Consider the following 21,823-nt stretch of genomic DNA (forward strand, 5'->3'; position numbering starts at 1 on the left):
GAGGTCAGAGGCACAGACAACCAATTTAGGTGGATACTTACTGGATTTTATTTGCATTACCTGTTAATTTTCTTGTTGACAGAAAAAAAAATAGGACTAAAATGTTTTTAAATAGTTTTCAGTAGTTCTTATTTGGTAGAAAATAGCACACTTCTGGGATCAGACATAACTGGATTCAAATCCCAGCTCCACCTCTTTCTAGCAGGTTACTTCCTTTCTTTGTTTCCTGGCCTGAACAACAAGGGCTAATTATGAACCCCTCCCTAGGGTAGCTATAGAAACTGAATGAGATAATGTGTCTGGTCTGAGAGGTGTTTAAAAACAAGAAGTAGCAGCCTCAGAGCCTGAGGTTAATGAATTGCACATATTAGGAAGGCTTGTGCTGGTAGCCTCTTCCTTGCCCCATTGAGCTCCCTCCTGGGTCCCCACCCCATCCGCTCCCTTCCACAGTGTCCTCCATGGGCCCCCATAGAAGCTGCTTGCAACACTCCAGCAAAAAACATAGCCCTCTTCTCTGTTGCATGGTTCTAATTATTAGTTGTTTTTCTCCCTTTACTATAATTGAGGTCTGCTCCCTGTAGCCTTCTCCCACTTTCCATCCTCCTGTGATGTCTTTGCCTGCTGTCCTGGGCTTTGTAGTGGAAATGCTGTTAGAAAGAAACAAGGCTCCCTTGGAAGTTGACTTCAGGCATGTGTCCAAGAAAGAATGGAATCTGTATTGTGCTGTGAGGAGCAGTAACAAGGAACCCCTCCAAAATCAAAAATAACGACCTCATTGTTAGCCTACTGACTCTGCTTCCTGGACGGTCACTGGTCATTTAAACATGCCTTAATTGAGACCCTACTGTGTCTTTGGGCATACTAAGCTGCTGTGCTCAGCCAGCACACAGTGTGTGGTTCTGAACTAAGCTGTGACTTGCCTTTGGAGTTCAGAACAAAGGCGCTGAATGGGGCTGGTACAACTGAAGACAGCTTTACAGAGGAGGTGGACTGTGAGTTGACCTCTAAGAATCTGTAAAACTTTTAAACATAAGGAGTGAAGGGCAACAGGTCTTCTAGAAAACCTAACAGCCCATCTTCCCAAGTAGATGGGAAAATAATTCATTTCTAGGATAGCCACAGCCAAGGATTATTTTTGTGGATTTTTGTCACTTTGTATGGGGCAAATGCTCTGTAAATTTTGAAGGGAGTCCCAAAATAACAGCTTCATGACTTATTGCTGCTGCCCCCCAAATTTGCTCCTGACACCTTCCTGAGCCCAAAGGAGATGGAAGATCCTTGACAAGCGGCGCTTGTCTCTCCCCTAAAGCACATATTTACTTTTCATATGAATATGTAAAATTTCTGACATATTTTGCATCATCAGTAATGAGTTCATCTGAACTGAGACTTAAAGAAAAACACAAATTTTATTTGATCTCCTTGTAAATGAGAATATATTTGTATGAGATGTTTTCTGTGGAGTGTGACATACAGGAGATATAGTACCTTTCAGGTTTCTGTCATCAAAACCAAGCCATCTGTACATTTCACATTATACCCTCTCTATGCCATGAAATTAACTATCAACTGAAATTGCCAGTTTACTCTATTACATCTTGAAGACAGAAATCTACGCCTCCTGACACAGTTGCCTCAAGGATAACCATCTGAGAGCAGCATGTGTCACATCTCATCAGATGTCATCCTTCAGGAACTCTTCTTGCTTCCCAGGATTTTTCAGTTCAGACAGAGCCAGTTCCTATGACTCACTAGCCTCCTTACAATTCTTCTTTTTTATTAAAAAAATTTTTTTTAATTCATACCAGTTATCTTCTATCAAGTCCCACTGGCTTTGTTACCTTTTCACCCACCAAAGTAAAAATGCAATGTTTGGGGCCTTTTGTAAATGTCATCTCCCCAGGGTGGGCCAGGATGACCCCCACTCCTTCCTGGATAGTCCCAGCACCTGGGTGCAGCACATTCCTCACACTAACTACCTGGTGTTAGATCACATTTCAGAGGAGCACATCCCCCTACTACCCTGCCCACTATGAGTCCATCAGAATTTTGCTACATAGCAATATTATAATTCTTCCTATTATACTGAAGAGGAAGCAAGTCTATTCACTTAGCTAGTTGGCATTGGAGCCACAACGAGATCCCAGGTTTTCCTGCCCCAGACTTAGAAACTTTCTCCTGCATCCTGCTGCCATTTGAGGTGTCTTCCAGGAAGCCCAGCACTGCCCCTGTTCCATATTCTGTCTGCTCATTTGTCTACCCAGCCTCTGCTCTGCGATTGACATGGACACATCCTCACAGTATGGTACACTGAGAAACACGAGGGCAGTGTGGCTTTGCCTACAGAGTGTCTGCCTTGGAGAATATTGCTCCAATTTCTCCAATTTCCTGGCAATATAAACTGTGACATAGTTCTAAAGACTGTTTGGCCTTCTACATATTTATTCCTTTTGTATGTACCTACATTTGCATAATCTCCTAACTTATTTGTAGAAAGGGAATGAGAGTGTATTGGGCAATGTTGAATAGAAGTACATATGTTATGAATACATTTTTCCTTTATAGTAATTTCTTTGTTCATTAACTATGTCAACTCATATATTTAGGAGCCTGTGGCATTCTCTTTCTACAACCATGAACATAGTAACAAATAAAACTAGTCATGTCATTAGACACTATTTGACCTTGCAGTTTTATTCTTCCTCTTGGTTATAAAAAAAAAAAAAAAGTGCTTTTCCTATTCGTCTTTCTGACTTTTATTTGGTTTGCAAACAAACATCCAAAAGCCAAGAAAAGGAGAATATAGGATGCATTGCTGTGCTCCACCATGAGGATAGTTTTGTCTTTTTAAGGTTATTCATAAGAGAAGTGAAGTGATTCTTAAGAGACTAAGCACCATTTCCTTCTGTGGAAGGAAACATTTCACAATTCCCTTCTCAGGCTCAGCATACCCATGACGCCATCACGGAAGCCGCCCAGCTGATGAAGGAAGCCGTGGACGACATCATGGTGACACTGAATGAAGCTGCCAGTGAAGTGGGGCTGGTGGGAGGCATGGTGGATGCCATCGCAGAGGCTGTGAGCAAGGTGGGCATGGGCTTCTGGGTGGAATGGCCCCTCCTTAGCCATCATTGCCTCGGTCTTCTCCCACTGTCCCCAAGCAAGCCGCCTTCTCTGGAGAGCTCTAGTTTATTACTTTTGTAAGCCAGCTTTCCCCCTCTTCATTCCAGTTTTATCTAGGAGGATGGGAGGTGGTCAACATATCACTGGTTTCCTCATTTACAAAATGGAAGTAATTATTCACCTCCTCTGTCTCCTTCATAAGTTCGTTGTGAAAAGCAAGCTTCAAAATGGTTACTATGGGATAACAGGGAGATTTTCTGAATGCAGGTTCTTGGGCTGCACCCCTAACTTGCTTGTTTGGGATCTTGATGGGGTAGAGTCTTGGAATCTCTGTTAGTACTTTTTAAAATTTCCTCATGGTTCTGGTATCTAGTCACATGCATCAACCAATGAAATAATATGTGTAAAACCCCTTTATGAACTCTCATAGACAACAGACAAAGAAGATAAACATCATTTTCTCATTTAGTGACCTGTCAGTTGACATGGGTCAGTAAGGAAATATGACTGGAGACAGTTTCAATTCCATATATTCTGCTCTTTTCCCCCAATCCTTCACTGGTCATATCAGTTTGATATTCATCACCAAGAACAATTGTTAATCAACATCTAATTGCCGTCCTGTGATAGCACAGCCAAGAATTATAGACATCCTCTGTGTTTTGACATGTCCATCGTCAGAATGTGAATACATTAATATGGTTTTTCAGGATAATAAGCAGTCTTTAATTGCTAATTTAGAGAAGATTGGTTGTTCATATCTCCATAAAGAAAGGATACCCTCAAACTGTAATTAGTGTAATTATCCCTAAACATGATATAGTCATTGTCACACTGCTGGAGTAACAAGTCTGGGCTGGACAACCAAGTCTTCCTTTAGAGACCTGGGGCTCCACTTTGTTAAAGTATCTGTTAACCCATTTTGTCCCATCGACCCATTTATGAAACCTAAAAACTTAAATTGAGCAACAAATAGACCACTTATGGTAACTTCAAAATGAACATTTGTTTTTAGAATCCTGTCCTTTTGAGAAAAGTAATAGGTGAGTGATTAGGGATAATATTCATTAATACTATTAATTGTATGACTAATGGTATTCATGATAACAAATTGCATAATAAACTCTAGAATGTGATTTTCAACCTATTCTGTTGCACCTGGGTCCATTTCATTGAAATAGTCATAGAATTGAAAACTTGGGACTTAATGGGTTAATTTTTTATCTATGAGCTTCTCATGCTTCAAATAAGGACAGTTTGGCACAAACAAGTAAATGGCAAAATTCTCAACTCCTTTGGATAAGTCTCAGTGTGTGTGTTTGGTTTTTAGGACATCAGAACACTAGAGCTTTGAAAATAAGCCATGTGTCTACCAAGAATATAAAATAATGTGTCTAAGTCCAAGGTTTCTTGGTACAAATTAGAAAATCAAATGTTAATCTTTTTCTTCTTGAGAAAAGGGAATTTTCAGAATCAGTGCAATGACAGGGAAATGTCCTAGCAATCCCTGGAACGTGAGAGTCAGATCTGAAGTCTTCCTGAGGCAGCTGTGAGCCTTACACGCTGCCCCAGGCTGCAGACGGAAAGCAGCTCTTGCACACCTGATGTCAGTGGTGTGACAGCTGCTCCCTCAGCCCAGAGCACACGTGACTGTGCTGGAAGAGCTGGAAACTGCTGACAACACAGACCACAGAGGCCACGAGCGAAGGGTTTTCCCCCCCCTCAGTTCTTGAAAACAAATCACTGGGGCTGGGTGTAGTGACACATGCCTGTAATCCCAGGGGTTTGGGAGGCTGAGACAGGAGGATCAGAGGTTCAAAACCAGCCTCAGTAATTTAGCAAGACCCTGTCTCAAAATAAAAAATTTAAAAAAAAAAAAAGACTGGGGATGTGGCTCAGTGCTTAAGCACCCTTGAGTTCAATCCCTGGTACCTAAAAATTAAACAATATGCCACTGAGGTTTCTGGACTGCCCCTAAACTCTTACCTGATCTGTCCTGACATCCAAGCGACCACACAATACCTCTTCCCCATCCTGCCTTTACTCGGCCTTTTGCTAGGGATGTTTCAGTCCCTTGGGCCCGAAGCAGCAGGATATTAGAAAGCTGGTGTTTGTATCCAGGTGCATTAATTTGGTGAAAACAGTGATATGCTCTTTGAATCATTGCTTAAATTATCAAGGGCAGTAACAGGCAAAATAATATGAGTGTACCCAAAGTTTATTTGAACTTGGATGCAATTCTTGCAATTCTTCAAAGCTTCCACTACAGTAGTTCTGGAGATTTCCTGTCCATGTGTCTAAGCACTAGAGAGTCTGGAACTGATAGGTGAACGTGAAGTAATAAGCTTTCTCTGTGACTTGGGACAAATCACTCCAGCCCTCTGAACCTTGATTTCTTCATTCAGTGAGGTTTGTGGGATTCTGTGGAATTTCACAATACAGTACCTTTTCTTCATTTTCCTTACAGCTTTGGTGCTAAGAAAGTTGCAGAAGCAAAACAAAAACTTTGCTACCAGCATCACTACTATTTCATAAAAGAAAGGTCATATTAATACCAGAAAAGAAAAAAAAAAGCAATGTGAAGTCTGTAATCCCAGAATAAAGGGGAGGTCTTCAACTAAATAAATTAGAAATCCTGAAGCACTACTTTGTTCTTACCTTTCTCATTACTTTCAGATTGGGTAAAGGTTCATCGCAGTAGCCAGCAGTCACTGGCTACAGGTTCCTGGCTTGGTATAGTTGGGCCACATCTCAAATGAAGGATCCTAACACCTACTGACACTTAGAAGATGCTCAGTGGGTTAACACTTAACAGATGAGTCAACTCAATCCTCATTTGACTAGCAGGGTCCCCATGCTGTGATAAGACATTTAGAATCATCTCTCTGCCTAAAAACGATACCTTAATTTTTTTTTCCCTAGCTGTTTATGGTGGTGCACACCTGTAATCTCAGCAGCTCAGGAGGCTGAGGCAGGAGGATTGCCAGTTCAAAGCCAGCCTCAGCAACTCAGTGAGACCCTGTCTCTAAATAAAATAGTTAAAAGGGAGGGGGAGTAGTAGAGGATAGGAAAGGCAGCAGAATACAACAGATACTAGTATGGCAGTATGTAAAAACGTGGATGTGTAACCGATGTGATTCTGCAATATGTATACGGGGTAAAAATGGAAGTTCATAACCCACTTGAATCAAATGTATGAAATATGATATGTCAAGAGCTTTGTAATGTTTTGAACAACTAATAATAAAAAATACTGTTCTAAAATTATAGAATACAAAATTACATAAAATTGTTGAATTTAAAAAAATATTTAAAAGGGCTAGGCAAGTTACTCAGTGGATTAGCACACCTGGGTTCAGTACCTGGTATCCCCTAAAAATAATAATCTAGAGTTTGTGTTGTGTTGTTTGGTGAAAATGACTCCCAGGCTGTGCAGCCGCATCACACACAGGCTCCAGGGACATATTCCTTTCACTCACGATGTGGCTCTTATTGAGGATACCATCTAACATTCTCCTAATGGACCTCTTGGCTCCCAATCTCTTCCCTGAGTCCAAACTATCTGGCAAAGAGGTGCCAGGGAGATCTTCTCAAATATGTCATCACCTGCCAGTTCCTACCATCTTCCTCTTGATTTCAAGTTTCTCCAGATAACAGCCTCATTCCCAACACTCTCAAAACCTGCTTCTGTACAGGTGATACCAAGCCCGCTATGCTCACACATCCTATATTGGCATCTTTTGCCTTGTCTCTTCATCAGGAATATCATTCAGCAACCAATGGTGACAATAATGCTGATGACGGTGGTGAAGATGGGTTGCCTTTTTCTTCATTATAGTCTCACTGACATTATCAACATTATCATCTTAATTCTCGTGGTCATCATCTCTTCCTCTTTTATGCAGCTCTTGGCCACATATAGTTTCAATGGATTCTACAACTGTGTCCTGCTTGGAAGTTACCAACGAAGGTCCTCTGAGACCTGGAGATCTTAACCAGCTTGAGGACCATTTATAAGCTCTTGAATCAGGTCTCAGATACAAGTTTCTGAGCAATAAGTCCTCAGCCCTTTGAGGGACACAGCCACAGTCCTACCTGCTTCCACTCTTCACCACACAGTGATTTTGCCCTTCTCTCAATTTGTATCACACTTAGAGTCAGATGAATAGCAGATTATTCCTGGAACTTCCAGTTCCTTCTATTTCCAACTTAGATCATAAATAGCTCCAGGGCATCAATGTATGTGGACTCCAGCATCCTAGGGAAGCCCTTAGTGATCTATCTTCTGCCTCCTCTCCCACCTCATCTTTTTCCTCTTTGCACTTCCCTGAACATCATTTCCACCACGCCTCTGTGTGCTGCAGTGCTATCCCATTTCTTGGATTACCTTCCCTACCTTTTACATTTGTGGACGCTCCTTACCTGATTAGACTTTAGCTGAAACATCACTTCTCCATAATGTATCCCATTCTGAGACTCATCTGGGGGACTCTTACCTGTGTCCCCTGAATGCCTTATGTGCAGCCCTACTGCAGTCCTTACTGCACAAGTTGGGGAATTCATCTCCAACAGGGCCAAAGAATCTAAGGGCCTCTTCACTTCTCTAAGTTTCTAATTCTAATAAATGCAATCCATGCTTCAATGGGTTTCTTATGACTTCTGGGTTCTTTTCCTCTTCTCTATAGCTGGATGAAGGCACCCCTCCAGAACCAAAGGGAACATTCGTCGACTACCAGACAACTGTGGTTAAATACTCCAAAGCCATTGCTGTTACAGCTCAGGAAATGGTAAGAGCCCTTCCCACTGCTGGTTGCCCCCTGTCTGCCACCACCTCTGAGTCTTTAAACTCAGGATCTGTGAGGGAGAGAGACATGCTCCTAGTTCCTCCTGGGTTCTAGCACCCACCATCTCTTTGTGGTCTCTCTGGTCACTTGTGGTCTAGAAACCCAACCTGCTGAGAAGCCCACCTCATGAAAAAGCCACAAGAAGGAATTAAGATGACTGAGATTTGGGCATGAGGACAGGGAACAAAGGAAGGAGAAAATATGAGAGAATAAAGGAAATGAGAAGGAAATTGGAGTCAAGAAGAAAAAAAGCCCTATTCACCTCTGAAAGGCCTTGAGATATTTTGATATATTTAAATCACAGTATGAGAAAAGATATTTTTGGATAAAATAGAACAGAGATGAGACTGTCTTACAGAGTCAAATTTTAACACTTAGACAATATAGTATTGCCTATCTTTTTAGGCAAGATGGAACAGTGTGGTTATTATTTAAAAAAAAAAAAAATCCTGACAACAGAAGGCAAGTAACTTTTGGAGATAATTTTTTGTTGTTTTTTGCTAAAATGCAACACAAGAACTCTATTAGTGGATCCGTAGATATAAATGCCATTCAAGAAACAGTGAATGCTATCTTGACATGTTAATAAGTTACATAAAAAAATGACAAATGGGGTCTTTAGAGAATGAATAGGAGCATGTGGGGTAAGCGCCTCTTCACTTTAAAAGACTCAGAGGCTACAGGGTAGACTCTGGAGATGCCTCAGATGCTTTTTCCACAAAAGCCTGAATTGAGAAATCCAGGGGCCTTCCTTGATAGAGGGACCAGAATGATCCACCACGTGGTTACTGTCCCATCACAGTGGCCCACGCGCTTCTCTGGTTCTGTCATGTAATCATGTGTCCACTAGAGGTTGAGCTTGGACCACGAAGCCTTCTCTGGCTGCTCCGCTCATTCATGGAAACTGACTGTGCCAGGTCTACTGTTATTGAAAAGAATTGGGGCTGGGGCAGGAGGGAGACATAACACTCATCTCCGTGTGTCTGACCAGCTGGAGCTGAGCGCAAGCCCGTTCTCTAAAGGGAGCACAGAGGACACAAGTCCCGCTCTGCAGCTTTGCCATGCAGTGCAGTGGCAGGAGAAGACATTTTTGAGTGGCCTTTTAGCATTTCTGGAATGTCTCCTGGGCCAGGCTCTGGGCTAACCTCTGTTGACCTTGTTGTCCTTGACCCTAAGGAGCCCAGCTTCCAGCTGCATGGCCACTCCTGAAATAGCTGGCCTGTGCCTTGATTGGAGAGGCCCATTTCACCTTGTGGGCTCACCCTCAAAATCTCTGTGTGGCTGGGCACAGATGGAGCAGTTGATGGTGCCATCTCGCCCTCTTGAGGTTCAACATGTGCTCCTTGGAACCCATACTTGGGCCTGAAGCTTGTGACATTTCCTTATTAAAAAAAAAAAAAAAAAAAAAAAAAAACCTTAGAAGAGACAGACATTCCTATCCTACCTCAATGGATATGAAGTTGTTCAAAAAGACTTTAAAAACCCTTTCACATCAAGGCCTTCAAAGGTTATAAAGAGAGAATTATCCAGAGCAAGGAAGGGGATAAGGCAGGAGGGAAGCTCCTCAAAGAGGGATAAGGACACTTCTGAGTAATACATTAAAGCTGTTCTTGTGAGAATTGGCATTTTTTGTCCAGAGGAAGAAGGAAAGCTAGAAACTAGCGTGTTAGGTGAGCTTAGCTAAGACACACTGTTTTATGAAGCAGAAAAATATGTCTTGCCAATAAGAACATTGTGGCTGAACCCTTGTCATGCTTTGGCACAAATTTATTTCAAAGCTATTCTCTGAGTTTCTTCCTCCAAAACATTGGCTTCTCTACCACTTCTCATTCACAACTTTAACAGCCCTGTCCTCATGCCCTTTCTTACCTGGGTGGATCCTGCTTCTAAGACCCAGAGTCCAAACCAGCAGTCCGTAGACACCCAGGCCAGGAGTGTGCAGTGCACATGGGTTGTGCCTCCTGGAGGTTTCGTGGGGGAATTCCTCTTTGGCCTCACAGGGCACCTCCCAGAGAATGGTCCCTCAGGGCCCAGCTCCACGATGCACGGCCTCCACACTAAGCATGTGCCCATCTGGCCCAATCAGAATCTGCTGGCCTAAAAGGGGCCCTGCAGGGTCTGCATGGGTTCTGGCCTTTTGTGTGCAATGTGGCTTGGGCTGTGCTTGAGCTGCCCTTTCCAGCATTCAGCCCTGAATGCCAGTACTAGCCTTCACCCCATCGGGAGCTTAAAAGTGAATGAAATCCTTTGGCTTCCAATGGTATTAACACGTGGTTTTCATGCTTTTCTCTGTGTGTATTTGTGTCTTGCTTGTTTTCTTTTTCCAGATGACTAAGTCGGTTACTAACCCGGAGGAGTTGGGAGGATTGGCTTCACAAATGACCAGTGACTATGGGCACCTGGCTCTCCAGGGCCAGATGGCAGCAGCCACGGCCGAACCAGAGGAGGTCTGCCACCTTAAGGCCCCTATTTTAAGAAGCAAACACAGTGGTGCCCACTCCCAAGGGATTCTCTGTAGCCTGGCTCCACTCCAAAAGACCTGAGCCCAGTAGCTAGAACCAGATTCTGTTTCCACTATGTGCAGCCAACTTCTCCCCACCACACACACCCATTCATACCTGGAAGCCCAAGGTTGTGTTCTAGGCTCATGCTCTTTCAGAGCCTGACTGGCCAAGAGCTGGGACCATTTGGGAAGTAGGCTTTCAGGAAAAAAATAACTGTTTACAATGTTCTTCCAGGCCTCTTCCCCATCAGCCCATCACTTTACCATACTTGAGCCTGAGGGTGCCATCTTATCATTTCCTGTTCCCATTCTATGCATCCCCCCAAGTCAAGTTTGTATTTTACAAAGGCTCCCAGAAGTGTTAGAAGCATGGAATTTTGCTGCCCCTCAATTGAGAAATGCCTGCTTTTGTGTCACAAGCCTTACCTTAATAATCTTAGTGGCTTTCTAAGAATTGGCCCAGATCCTGCCATCATACCTCCGGTGGCCTCTTTAGTACCCACATGCCTCCCTTAACTAGCTTTATGTGGAGGCCAGCATAGACTTGACCTCAGCAAGCTGCACCCAGAAAGGCCTTCAAATGACAACATTAGGCCCCTAAAGCCACTTTCTAAGAGTTGCAATCTCTGGTAGTTCTAAGAAACGGAGTAGTCTACTGGGAAGACCACTCCTTGGGTGGTCTCCAGAGATCCTGAGTGAGGCTCCAGGGGATGTCAGTGTGAACACCCAAAAGGGCCCAGGGAACTGTGGCTCTTTAGAGAAAGAAAGCTCAATCTGGAATACAGAATGATGGGATGAGTTGCAGTAACACTGGAGAGATAAAGGTAACTGTTCCATGAAATTCAGCAAGCTGTTTATTGAGCTCAACCCCTATTGTGAATTAGCGGGATGTCAAGGCAGAAGGTTGTAGCTGGTCTTTTTCTCTCCTTGCAGTAATAGTCACTGTCCCAAAGTTCCTCAGTGCTGCTTTTTCTTCTGGGAGTCAGATCCGAGCATGTTCTAACAAAGATTCCCAGAGGTTCTACAGAAGCAAAGACCCAGAACACATTGCTTTCTAACAAGTGGCATAACCATGCATGCAAACAGAAGCATCACATATATGTACTTGCATACATATATATCTAGCATGGGATTTCTTAAGTTTTAACAGTGCCTGTGTTTTCTGATTTCAAAATGATTATTTAGGTTGCAGCATGAATAATTGTTTGTGATGAGTGTGTTAAGTTCAATCAAGAAAGGAACACTATCAGAGACACCAGGACTCTCTTGATTCTTTTACACAGGCCCGTCTTTCTTTCTTTAAAATAGACTCCCTGCTTTAGTAAGACTAGACTATAATTCCAGTCTGTAATTTATCTAGACATATAATTTCACTTGATTAATGTGTAATTTTGAATTTCATAAACAACTATAAGGGAACTTACGTTAGAGTAAAGAAGACTTTGGCTGAACAAAGGGAAGAAGTAAATGGCTTTGAGGGAGGAATTAAAAACAGACTGTAATTGTAAGGGAGGTCTGGATCCCTATCTACAGAAGCCTTTACGAGTGGAATCCACCTCCATCTGCCTTGGATGGTTGAAATGCTGTCCTGCCTGGGTTATCTGCAGGGCCCTTCCCCTATCGGAGTTCTTATGAGTTGCCCACCTCATGTGTGAAACAAGCAGAATTTTCTTATTGCAAGGCAAACCACTGAAGCAAACTATAAAATAAAGTCAAAGCAGCCAGGAAAGAAAATGGATTGCAGAAAGCACAACAGGTTTCTTTGGTTATTGGCCGTGGGCTGTAGCAACATTTTCATTAAGCTTTTCCCATTTCACTCTTACATCTCAAGTTATATTTTACAGTCCAGACACAAAAGCAATGTGACCTGGAGTGAAAGAGACAGGGAAAATATAAAATTACCCATGGCTTGCAAAGGAAAATTCTTTGTTTGCATTTGCCAGACAGATATGTGGGGAGAAAACCAAGAAGGTTAGGAGATCCCTGAAGCAATGTATTTTTTTAATTCCAAGATCGTAGAATTATTTGTATACCCAAGAGGACCCCACATCACAGCATGTGAAAATATTTATATCCCCAGCAAGTCAAAAACGGCCCCCTTCACGGCAGCCTGTAGCGACTGTGCCAAGTCAGCGTTTTGGTCTTTTCCAGGATGGGACAATTACAGGAAAAATCAGAGCTGTGCCCTGAAACATCAAGCAGGATCTTTATCTGCTTATTTTTCCATGGAAAATTCAAACCTTTGTTAACTTCACTGTAAAAACTTCTTCAGAAAAGCTAAAATCCTCTGGCAGCTTTGCAATTTGGGTTATTATTATTTTTCTAAAAAAAAATGAAAAGAAAAAAAGAAAGTATTGAAATTCTATGAGCCACGACTCCTAAGTGTAAATCCTAGGGGAAAGATTTAGTGACTAAAGCTTTGTCTCTAAGGAAAATCCACTGTAACCCCTTGTAATACTCGATGTCTTCAAAGCTAGCAGGAGCATTTGCCTGAAAGAACCACAGCCCTCTCTAGAATTCTCTAAAACTTTCCACTCCAGACATGCTTTTTGGAGGTTAGATAGTGATTCCTAAGTCTGTTGTGAACTTTCTATTTTTTCCTTCCATATTTTTCTCTCTCAGTTTGTCACATAAGTTCTGAAGAATCAGAACTTGCCAACATCCACATGCTCTCCCAGGCAAGATAGTGGACCTGGTTTCGGATGCAATTGCTTTTAAGGTCTGTGACAAGCCCAACATTTTGTTTGGTTTTAGGCAGTAAGGAAAGATGATCAGTTCTCCTAGATCACCCCCCACACTGTAATTGGATCCAAAACTTCATAAAGGCCAGGCTTTTAATTTCCCTCCAGGCACAAAACAGGGAGATGGTTTTTCCTCCATTGAACTTTTATTTGGGCAAGAAGGGAATTGAGGTTTTTTCATGAGGCTCAAGTAATGGTTTACTAAAGTTGCCAATTTAAAACCCCAAGTTGCATGTCTTTGAGCAACATTCCTTTATAATAAACACTGGTGGTGTGTGGAATCACCCTGTGGTTCTTAAAACATTGGGTTGTATTTGCAAGAAGTTCAGCATTGTTTTGAGAAGCTGACCATCTTTAAATCCCTTATTTGCTTGAATACAGTCTCAAAAACTCATTCTTTCTAGAATGTTCCTCTGGTGGTACAAAATGTTCACAGAGAAATTGCCAATAAAGCTGGGCACAGTGGCAAATGCCTATAATCCCAGTGGCTCTGGAGGCTGAGGCAGGAGAATAGCAAGTTCAAAACCAGCCTCAGCAAAAGTGAGGCACTAAGCACCTCAGACCCCATCTCTAAATAAAATACAAAATAGGGTTGGGGGTGTGGCTCAGTGGTAAAGTGCCCCTGCATTCAATCCTCAGTTCAAAAAAAAAAAAAAATGCTGGTAGACTATTGATTCTGTTGTTTTCTTTCATTTGAGTGCCTTGCTGTCACACCCCTGAAAAAAAAAAATAAGTCTGACCACATGGTAGGCATTGTGATGGGTGCTGTCCCATTTACTCTTCTAATCACAGTTTGTGAAACAAGAGTCATTTGTTCTCCCCGTTTTATGGGTAAGCAAACTGAGATCCAGAGAGCTTAGTAAAATTTTTAGCTCAAGACAACAAAACCACATTTCAATCGGAGCCACTTTAAATAACTGAAACTGATAAGGTCTCTTTTTGTTTTGAAATTCTGTCAGTATTTCTTCTACCACTTCCTCTTCACCTGACTTTATCAGCTGTCCTTTATCATTTAGAGATCTGTGGTCATCCTTAATTTAAGAGCTCTTGCTTTTAGATTAGCTCTGATTCTTGAATACTTGGTGTTAAACTATGGATCTGGAAGGCTTCAAAAGCTAGACTGAGTTTAAAACTTTAATGGGGCATCACCTGGCTTCACCTTGAACTTGTTTTTAAAGCCAGGAATGTGTCTAGTAAACACATAAGTTTGAATGGCATCACTCACTGCCTTGTGGGATGAATTGTCCCTCCTTGGTGACAACCTTATTACTGCACCAGTCCAGACTTATTTTCAGAACTGCCATTTTTTTAGAATCCAGGAATGCTGCTCATGTTGTATATTACACAGAAATGGTCAGCAAGACAGACCTACCTAATGATGAAGCTTCTGCAGCACCCAGCATAATATTCACAAGATACCCAAAGAGCAGAAACTCACCTTTTTTAATTGAAAGAATTTTCTGTTAAGGAGACTTGAAAGCCCTTTGGGCATTAAGGAGTTAAGGGCAGAATATGTTTTCCTAAAAGCTGTATTTTTTAATGTAAGAGAACATCTGTAGTACCCCTACTCTCCAAAGTTACTCCTCCATAAACTCTAAAGAGATGATAGGATAGCAGGAGATGGCCAAAGTCTTCCAGGCAGCATTCACCAAATCTGAAATATTTTGGTAACTGTTCTAAATGGTTGATACAAGAATAAGCTATAACCTCTAGCTACTGTACATTTTTAAAAATAACACTGATTCACACTTAAACTTTCTTTTTAGTTTCTTACCTGCACTGGAGGGCAGGTTATTCATGGCAGCTGTGTTGATCGGACCAAATGAAAACTGACATGAAAAAGAATCCAAGGAATGTGTACTTTGGGGAAGTGAAGTTTATTATACCTTAAAGGAAACAGCTGGCAGCTTAACCATAGTGACACTCTTTTCTCTTCTCCCAGGCAAATTGCCTTTAATAATCACACAACTCAGAGTCTTAAATGAATGCGTGCCTGCTGAGCCTTTAGCTCTGTGAGTGTGCCTTGTTCAAGGAAACCTCAAGCCTGGTCTGATGGCCAGGAAGCCTGGGCTCTGTAGGGTCCCTCTCACCATGTGGTACAGCTGAGGAAGGGGGTGTTCTCGTTGGTAAACATATAGTTTTGTAAGAATCTGAACACTTTAAAATATGCTTAATACTAAAGCTATATTTTGAACTTTTAATTACCCTCTAGGGGTATTGGGAGGTATAAATGAAATGAAAAGGCATCACCTGCTTAAAAGAGGCCTTGACACACAGCAGGGGCTCAATAAATGCTTGTTGAATGAATAACAATTGTGCCACAGAGTTCATCTAATTAACATTCTTATTGGGTGGCCTGAGTCCCAAATGAGCTGCACACCAGAAAAGGTAGCAAACTCCAGGGGCATTATGCTAGCACAATGAGCCACATGCTTGCTTGATGGAGACTGTGGGCATTTTACAGTCTCTAAAAAGGGAAGCTAAATCAACCAAATTCCATACTTCACCAGACACAGACTCCTAATAGGAGTGGAATTTTCCTAGCCAGTTTCCCATAGGACGCAGGAGAAATTTTCCACGTAGGGAAGGCCTTAATGGCAGGGTCCCATCACACTCCTTCCCTATCCCGGGCTTGCCTCTGCAGATCGGATTCCAGATTCGCACGCGTGTACAAGACCTGGGCCACGGCTGTATCTTCCTGGTGCAGAAGGCAGGGGCCCTCCAGGTGTGCCCCACAGACAGCTACACCAAAAGGGAACTGATCGAGTGTGCCCGTGCTGTCACAGAGAAGGTAAGGAGCAGCCCTCCGGGTCAGATATAGCCACCATAGTTGCCACTGGCTCTCAGTGACCCACTGTAATGGGGGACAAAAGCAAGAAACTGAGCTAAAGTTAACCCAGCCTTCACAGCTGTCTTTTCTTCTCACCCGGGTCCTCCAAGGGGAAGGCTGCACCAGAGGGTGATCCACAGGACCTGAGAAACGCAAAGTGCTACAGGGGCTATCCCATGAGGATCAGGCTCCGGTGCTCAGTCTTCTCCAAGGGCTCTCCTGCAGGCAGACCCTATCAGTAACATCAGAGCCAAAAGCTAGCCAGGGGGAGGCCCGCGCTGGAGCCCCACCCTGTAACCCCTGGCCTTCCTTCTTAAGGAGGCTCCTAGATGCTAAGGGCTGAGTCAAAAAGACTGAAATTTCCCTTCCTGGGCAACCTTTTGATTTAGGGCCAGTGAAGCCAGGGAGGCTGAGTGATTTGAGGCAGTTGTATAGCGCCTTTGGGGAGGAGCATTAAGGAACTTCCCCTGGGGTCTTCAGACTCTAATGGCAGCTATTTGTAGAGAGAATCTCTAGGGTAGGGAGCAGGGCTGTGAAATCTTAGCTAAATTACTTCACCTCTCCAAGCCTTGATTTGCTCATCTATAAAGTGAGGATACAAATTTGCAATTCCTGACTCAGAATTGTGAAGATTAAACATAGTGATGTGTGTAAAAGCACCTGGCACTGTGCCAGACATAAACATCTAGTCAATGCTCACTGCTGTTCTCTGGGAACTTTCCTCCAGAACTCTTCTCTGAGGATGCTATCCCCAGTTCACAAGGCCCCTAACAGTCCCTCCGTATCCAGGCTCTTTATTCTCCTCCCGGAGGGGAACCTTTCGCTTTGCTTACAGCCCAGCCAGTTCTCACTCAGAACAGCTCTTCAGCAGGTTGTGTGAAGCACAGACCAAAGCATCTGTGCTTCAGTGGCATTTTCCTCTCCGTGCACTTCGGTTTGAAGTACATAGAGCTCTGTACTGTTGAGAAACTTGGCAACGAGACTTCAGGGCTGGCTGGGAACCCTCATGGGGAAGTCAATCACAGACACTGCTCTGTCCGTGGCCCTTGGCCGAGACGGAGCCTCAGTCTGGCTGTCTCCTGAAGCCTGCAGGACTGTCCAGGCTCTCTGGGCTCCACAGGATGAGGAAATAAATCTCTCAGCTCAGGGAAGTTATTTGCTCTCCCTTCAAAGCCCTTCTTGCCAAGTTCCCCCAGAAGGGCTTGCAGGGGAAGCAGCAAGGCCAGGGGCAGGATACCAAGCTGCCTGTCATGGCCAGGCAACACAGTCTTCCCAAGTTGGCCTTGGCCTTGGCCTTGCTGCTCCTCACAGCAGATGCCCTTGATTCAGGACACCTGGGGAAGGACAAAGGTAGAGAGGCAGCCAGTGTTTAGCAACCAGGCTTATTGCTGTTTTGTGCTACGTGTCCCTGCCCTTCTAATCTGCCTGGTGTTTCTTGTGTCAGTCTTACATGTCTCGGTGTTGTATATAATGAGCCCCCAACCATGAGCCCCTTGATTCGTCTTCCTCCATGACCTCCCTAGGGACCAGGAGAGGGCCAGTAAACACCTGCCAACTTGTGCGCCCTTTGCAGTGGGTAAGGCACTGTTTCTGGACTTTCTTTTTTCACCCTGGCTGAGAAAGTCTCTCTCACACACCCAAAACAGCCAATCACTTGTCTTGACCTTTGTCCCCAATTCTCTGAGAGTTCTTTCCAGAAGCTATTTATCTCATTCCCATATCAGCTCTGTGCCAGTCTGAATTCTTTTCCTGGTAGGACCTATAGACATTTAAAGGAGAATCAGGCAAATGGAGCAGAGAAATAGTACCCTGTGAACTGGTCCTGGGATATGGTGGGCACTCAGGAAATGGTCCCCCTGCCCCTCCTGCTGGGCTGAGCCCACAACCTCTGCCAAGATCTGAGCAGCACAGGGAAAAGACTGTCCCAAACTCAGTGCCTCTTACCACACTGACATTCCCCTGCCCTGCTCAGCACGTTTCAAGAAATACATTTGCAAAGCATTTCATCCTTTTGGGGGCCAGCCATAGAACGGGATGGTGGTTGTAAGTGCACTGAAATTAACACAGGGCTCCTGGCCTCTAAGAGCTTCCAGCTGCTAACCCGAGGTGCTATCCTGAGGGCAAGAGCAGTGCACTGTGGAATCCCAGGAGGCGGAGCTGTCTCTCTAGAAAAGAGAATAGGTGGAGGCATCTCAGAGGGGACTTTGAGCTGTGTCTTGCTGGATGAGTTGGTCAGTGACTGGAGAGGAGAAAATGGAGCCTTGCAGGCAGAGTGTAGATCTGGAGAGAAAAGGTGGGTGTGTCTGGGGAAGTAAGAGGCTGGCAGATGTCAGGGGAAGAAAGTAAAGTTGACATGTGGCGGAATTGTAAGCAGGGATGAGGGATGGTCAGGGGTTTGGGTAAAGTATCTCTGAAATAGGGAGGGTTTACTCTAGGGGCTGAGTGGTAGGAGCTGGAAGTCAGGATTTCTGACATGGAACATGCTGGGGTGAAGCCCTTACCTGACTTGCAGGACCCTGAGGTCACTGTGTACTGTTTGATGGTGGTTAATGATGTGCAGGAATGTTAGGGGTGGAGAGGTCCTGGATGAGATCCCATCTGGAGCGAGGTCTGCTCTGGAGAATTTCCCATCATAAGGCAGCCAAGTTAAGGAGTGATGAATATTAGCAGTGGCTGCTCCAAACACCTATCTAAAAGAGATGGAAGTGACACAGTTCAGAGGCACCTAATCCCTGCCCCTTCACTGTGGTTTCAGAATCATAATGAGAACTAAATGCATACTAGCATCTGCCCTAGACTGAGCATTTAGGGTATGCAAATGCCTTGCTAGGTACTTTACATACATCACTTTTCCTCTATTCTTCCAATACCTTTCTTTGGTAGATAAAAAGTAATGGACCCATTCTACAGATGAGGAAACTAAGGCCCAAAAAAGATGAAACAGCTTGGCCAAGGCCATGTGGCCTATAAATGGAAAAGTCGGTATTCAGACCCAGGCTGTTGATGTCAAACCTGTGCCACTGACCCCTAAGCTACATCAACTTCCAGGACAAAAAATTCAGCGTTTTCAGGTTCGGCACACTTTGGGGTCACATTTTCTCCATTTTCACATTCCTGTTTACCTACAGGTGTCCTTGGTGCTCTCAGCTCTCCAGGCTGGGAACAAGGGGACACAAGCATGCATCACAGCTGCCACTGCTGTGTCTGGGATCATCGCCGACCTGGACACCACTATCATGTTTGCAACAGCAGGGACGTTGAACGCCGAGAATAGCGAGACCTTCGCAGACCACAGGTACATGCCCCAAAACTCATCAACTTTTGCCACACTACCTGGGAGCCAGAAATCTGTATATCTCTTCTGAGTTCAACAAGGTCCTCAGTGGGTTAAATGAATCATGAAATCAAAAAAAGCTCCTTTTGCCAACTGTAAACACAGAGTGATGTTTGAGCTCGGCCTTCAACAGTCCTAGATCCAGCCTGATCCAGCAGAGAATATTTTTTTGATCTTTCACTTTGCTGGCTAGAGAGAACTGCTCCTGTGACCGTCCACTGACCTGGCAGGATTGGCAGGGGCAGGCACATTTAGTAGGAGCTGTGCCTTGGGGAGTTTAAGAACACTGCTGAGATGGCCGTTGCTGAGGGCTCTGTGTTTACAGCTGGAGAGCCCCAAATCCTCGTCATCTATTCCTTGTCTGTCTCTAGTCCAAGGTCTGGGCTGGGGGTGGGCAGAGCAGATTCCCTGTACTCTGTCCTTCCCTGAGCCTAGCCCCTCAGGCTCTGATTCCCAGACAAGATGCCACAACCCATGCTTCCTCACAGCTCACTGCGGGTGTCTTAAGGGATCTTGAGAGTCGCAAAAAATGTGGGGTGTTCAATTAACCACAGGCCTGTGGACCTGAGTCTTTCCCTGGACCATTACTACTCTCTGCCTTATGCACGAGGGTTGGCTTTCCTCTCATCTCCCCAACTTTGCTTACATGGAAGCTGTGTACCCCTTGATAAGGGTGGGGGAACATGCGACTCTTTCCCAGAGCCCTTTCACCAAAGCCCCCTGTGAAGGATTTCCCCTCCCAACCACAAAAAAGTAAGTTTTTCCCTTTGTTTCTCCCTCCCTCCTTGGTCCTGCCTGTTTCTCAGGGAGAACATTCTGAAGACGGCCAAGGCCTTGGTGGAAGACACAAAACTGCTTGTGTCGGGGGCGGCGTCCACTCCAGACAAGCTGGCCCAGGCAGCTCAGTCCTCAGCAGCCACCATCACCCAGCTAGCTGAGGTTGTCAAGCTGGGGGCCGCCAGCCTGGGCTCTGACGACCCTGAGACCCAGGTATGGACAGGGCCTGTGGATGTCTTCCCTGTATTACCACAAATGAAGTGCACCAAGCCTCAGAGGAGGGCTCAGGCCATTGGCAACTTTTGAAGTAGATAATATGCATGTGAGTGTGTCTGGCCTGGGGACCTGTTAGGAAGCAGTTGTCTAAACAAGATGCGCAGAGCGTGGATGTGGCTGGAGGATGGAGATGAGCCATGTATTTAAGAGGAATCCAGGAGGAAGAGTTCACTGGGCCTGGTGAACAAGTGGGCATTGGGACATGAGGGAGGAGTAAGCATGTCTCCACACTTCAGGAGCATTTTGTGGGCAGTGACTTTACATATGGAGGGAGAGCTCCCTGGAGAGTCACCCTGAGCAGGGACAAGAAGGTGAGTTCAGTCTGGGGAGTGTTGAATCAGAAGTGCCAGAGAGACCACTGGTAGAACTAATGAATGGACACAAGCCTGCTCAGGTACAGGAGCATGGGTGCAGGGATTGTTGCTGTAAAGATAGCAACACCTATAGGAGAGGAGAAGCATGGAGGGTGGAAGGACCATCTTCAGGAGAAAATGCCTAAGGTGCTTGAGGAGCAGCAGCAGTTGGCAAGAGGAAAGCATGGGATGCTGAGCGGAGGCATTCTCAGCCCATCAGAGATGCTGAGTTAAGACAGGTTAATGTCTGCCACTGAGCCACTAGTCCTATACCATGGAGGGCATTGGTGACTCTTGCTATTTGTATAGGGTGGTGAGACAGCAGCAGTCAGGGAAGGGGAAAGAAATGATGTCCGCAAGCCTAGGCCCCCACTGGGGAAGTTTGGCTCTGTTTTGGAGAAAGAGAAGCTGGAAGGGTAGGAAAGAACTCTGTGCTCCTGTGACCTCTGTTTGAAATGTAATGAGTTCATTGAAATGACCTACCCGTTCCCTTGGTGCCTCCTCCCAGACCATAGGCTCCTGGAGGACAATTGCTGTAGTTTATTCATCTCTGAAACCTGCACACCTGATGCAGCTCCTGGCATACTCAGCAAATATAGGTTCAACTATTGTTGAGCCAGCAGGCAAGCCTAGTGATCGATAAATAGATATTGCCCATTGCCAGAACATAAAACTTAAACCCCTCTGTTCTCGCTATTCCTGACACCACCTAATGGTAACTCTTCAGTTTTCAATGCCTAAACTGTGCTCAGTAAACTAGCATATTTGACAAAACTAGCTGTTAAAGAAAGGGGCCAGGTGGATGAGAGTGACTGTTCTGGTTAACAGGGGCCACCAGCTTTGTTCCCACAGAGTCTGCACCTTTGCTTCCTGACATCTTCCAGGGCAGCTAAGCCCCATGAGGACATCTTCCAGTGTCCCCATGTATCCCTCCTGCAACATTTCTTCCTGCTAACATCAGAGTTCACACTACCTTTTAGAATACTAAGCATTCACAGAAATCCCTGCCTGAGGTGATGGTTTTAACCCTGTGGAGGAAGGA

The 21,823-nt window shown here is 44.5% G+C and overlaps 1 protein-coding gene across 5 annotated transcripts in view; it reads left to right on the forward strand.

Annotated features, from left to right (window-relative positions):
- Window positions 1–21,823, forward strand: part of Tln2 (talin 2) — a 411,357-nt gene that overhangs the window by 347,639 nt on the left and 41,895 nt on the right. For 4 of the 5 annotated variants that reach the window (XM_077799669.1, XM_026384818.2, XM_026384825.2 and 1 more), the window contains 6 exons: window positions 2,941–3,087; window positions 7,809–7,910; window positions 10,295–10,414; window positions 15,856–16,002; window positions 19,170–19,336; window positions 20,182–20,365. In XM_077799669.1, the coding sequence (XP_077655795.1) occupies window positions 2,941–3,087; window positions 7,809–7,910; window positions 10,295–10,414; window positions 15,856–16,002; window positions 19,170–19,336; window positions 20,182–20,365 (867 nt within the window). The remainder of the gene's footprint in view (window positions 1–2,940; window positions 3,088–7,808; window positions 7,911–10,294; window positions 10,415–15,855; window positions 16,003–19,169; window positions 19,337–20,181; window positions 20,366–21,823) is intronic. The other variant, XM_026384826.2, reaches the window with a different exon arrangement.

The sequence above is a fragment of the Urocitellus parryii genome, chromosome 6, assembly GCF_045843805.1.
Source record: "Urocitellus parryii isolate mUroPar1 chromosome 6, mUroPar1.hap1, whole genome shotgun sequence".
In the NCBI taxonomy this organism is placed as follows: domain Eukaryota; kingdom Metazoa; phylum Chordata; class Mammalia; order Rodentia; family Sciuridae; genus Urocitellus; species Urocitellus parryii.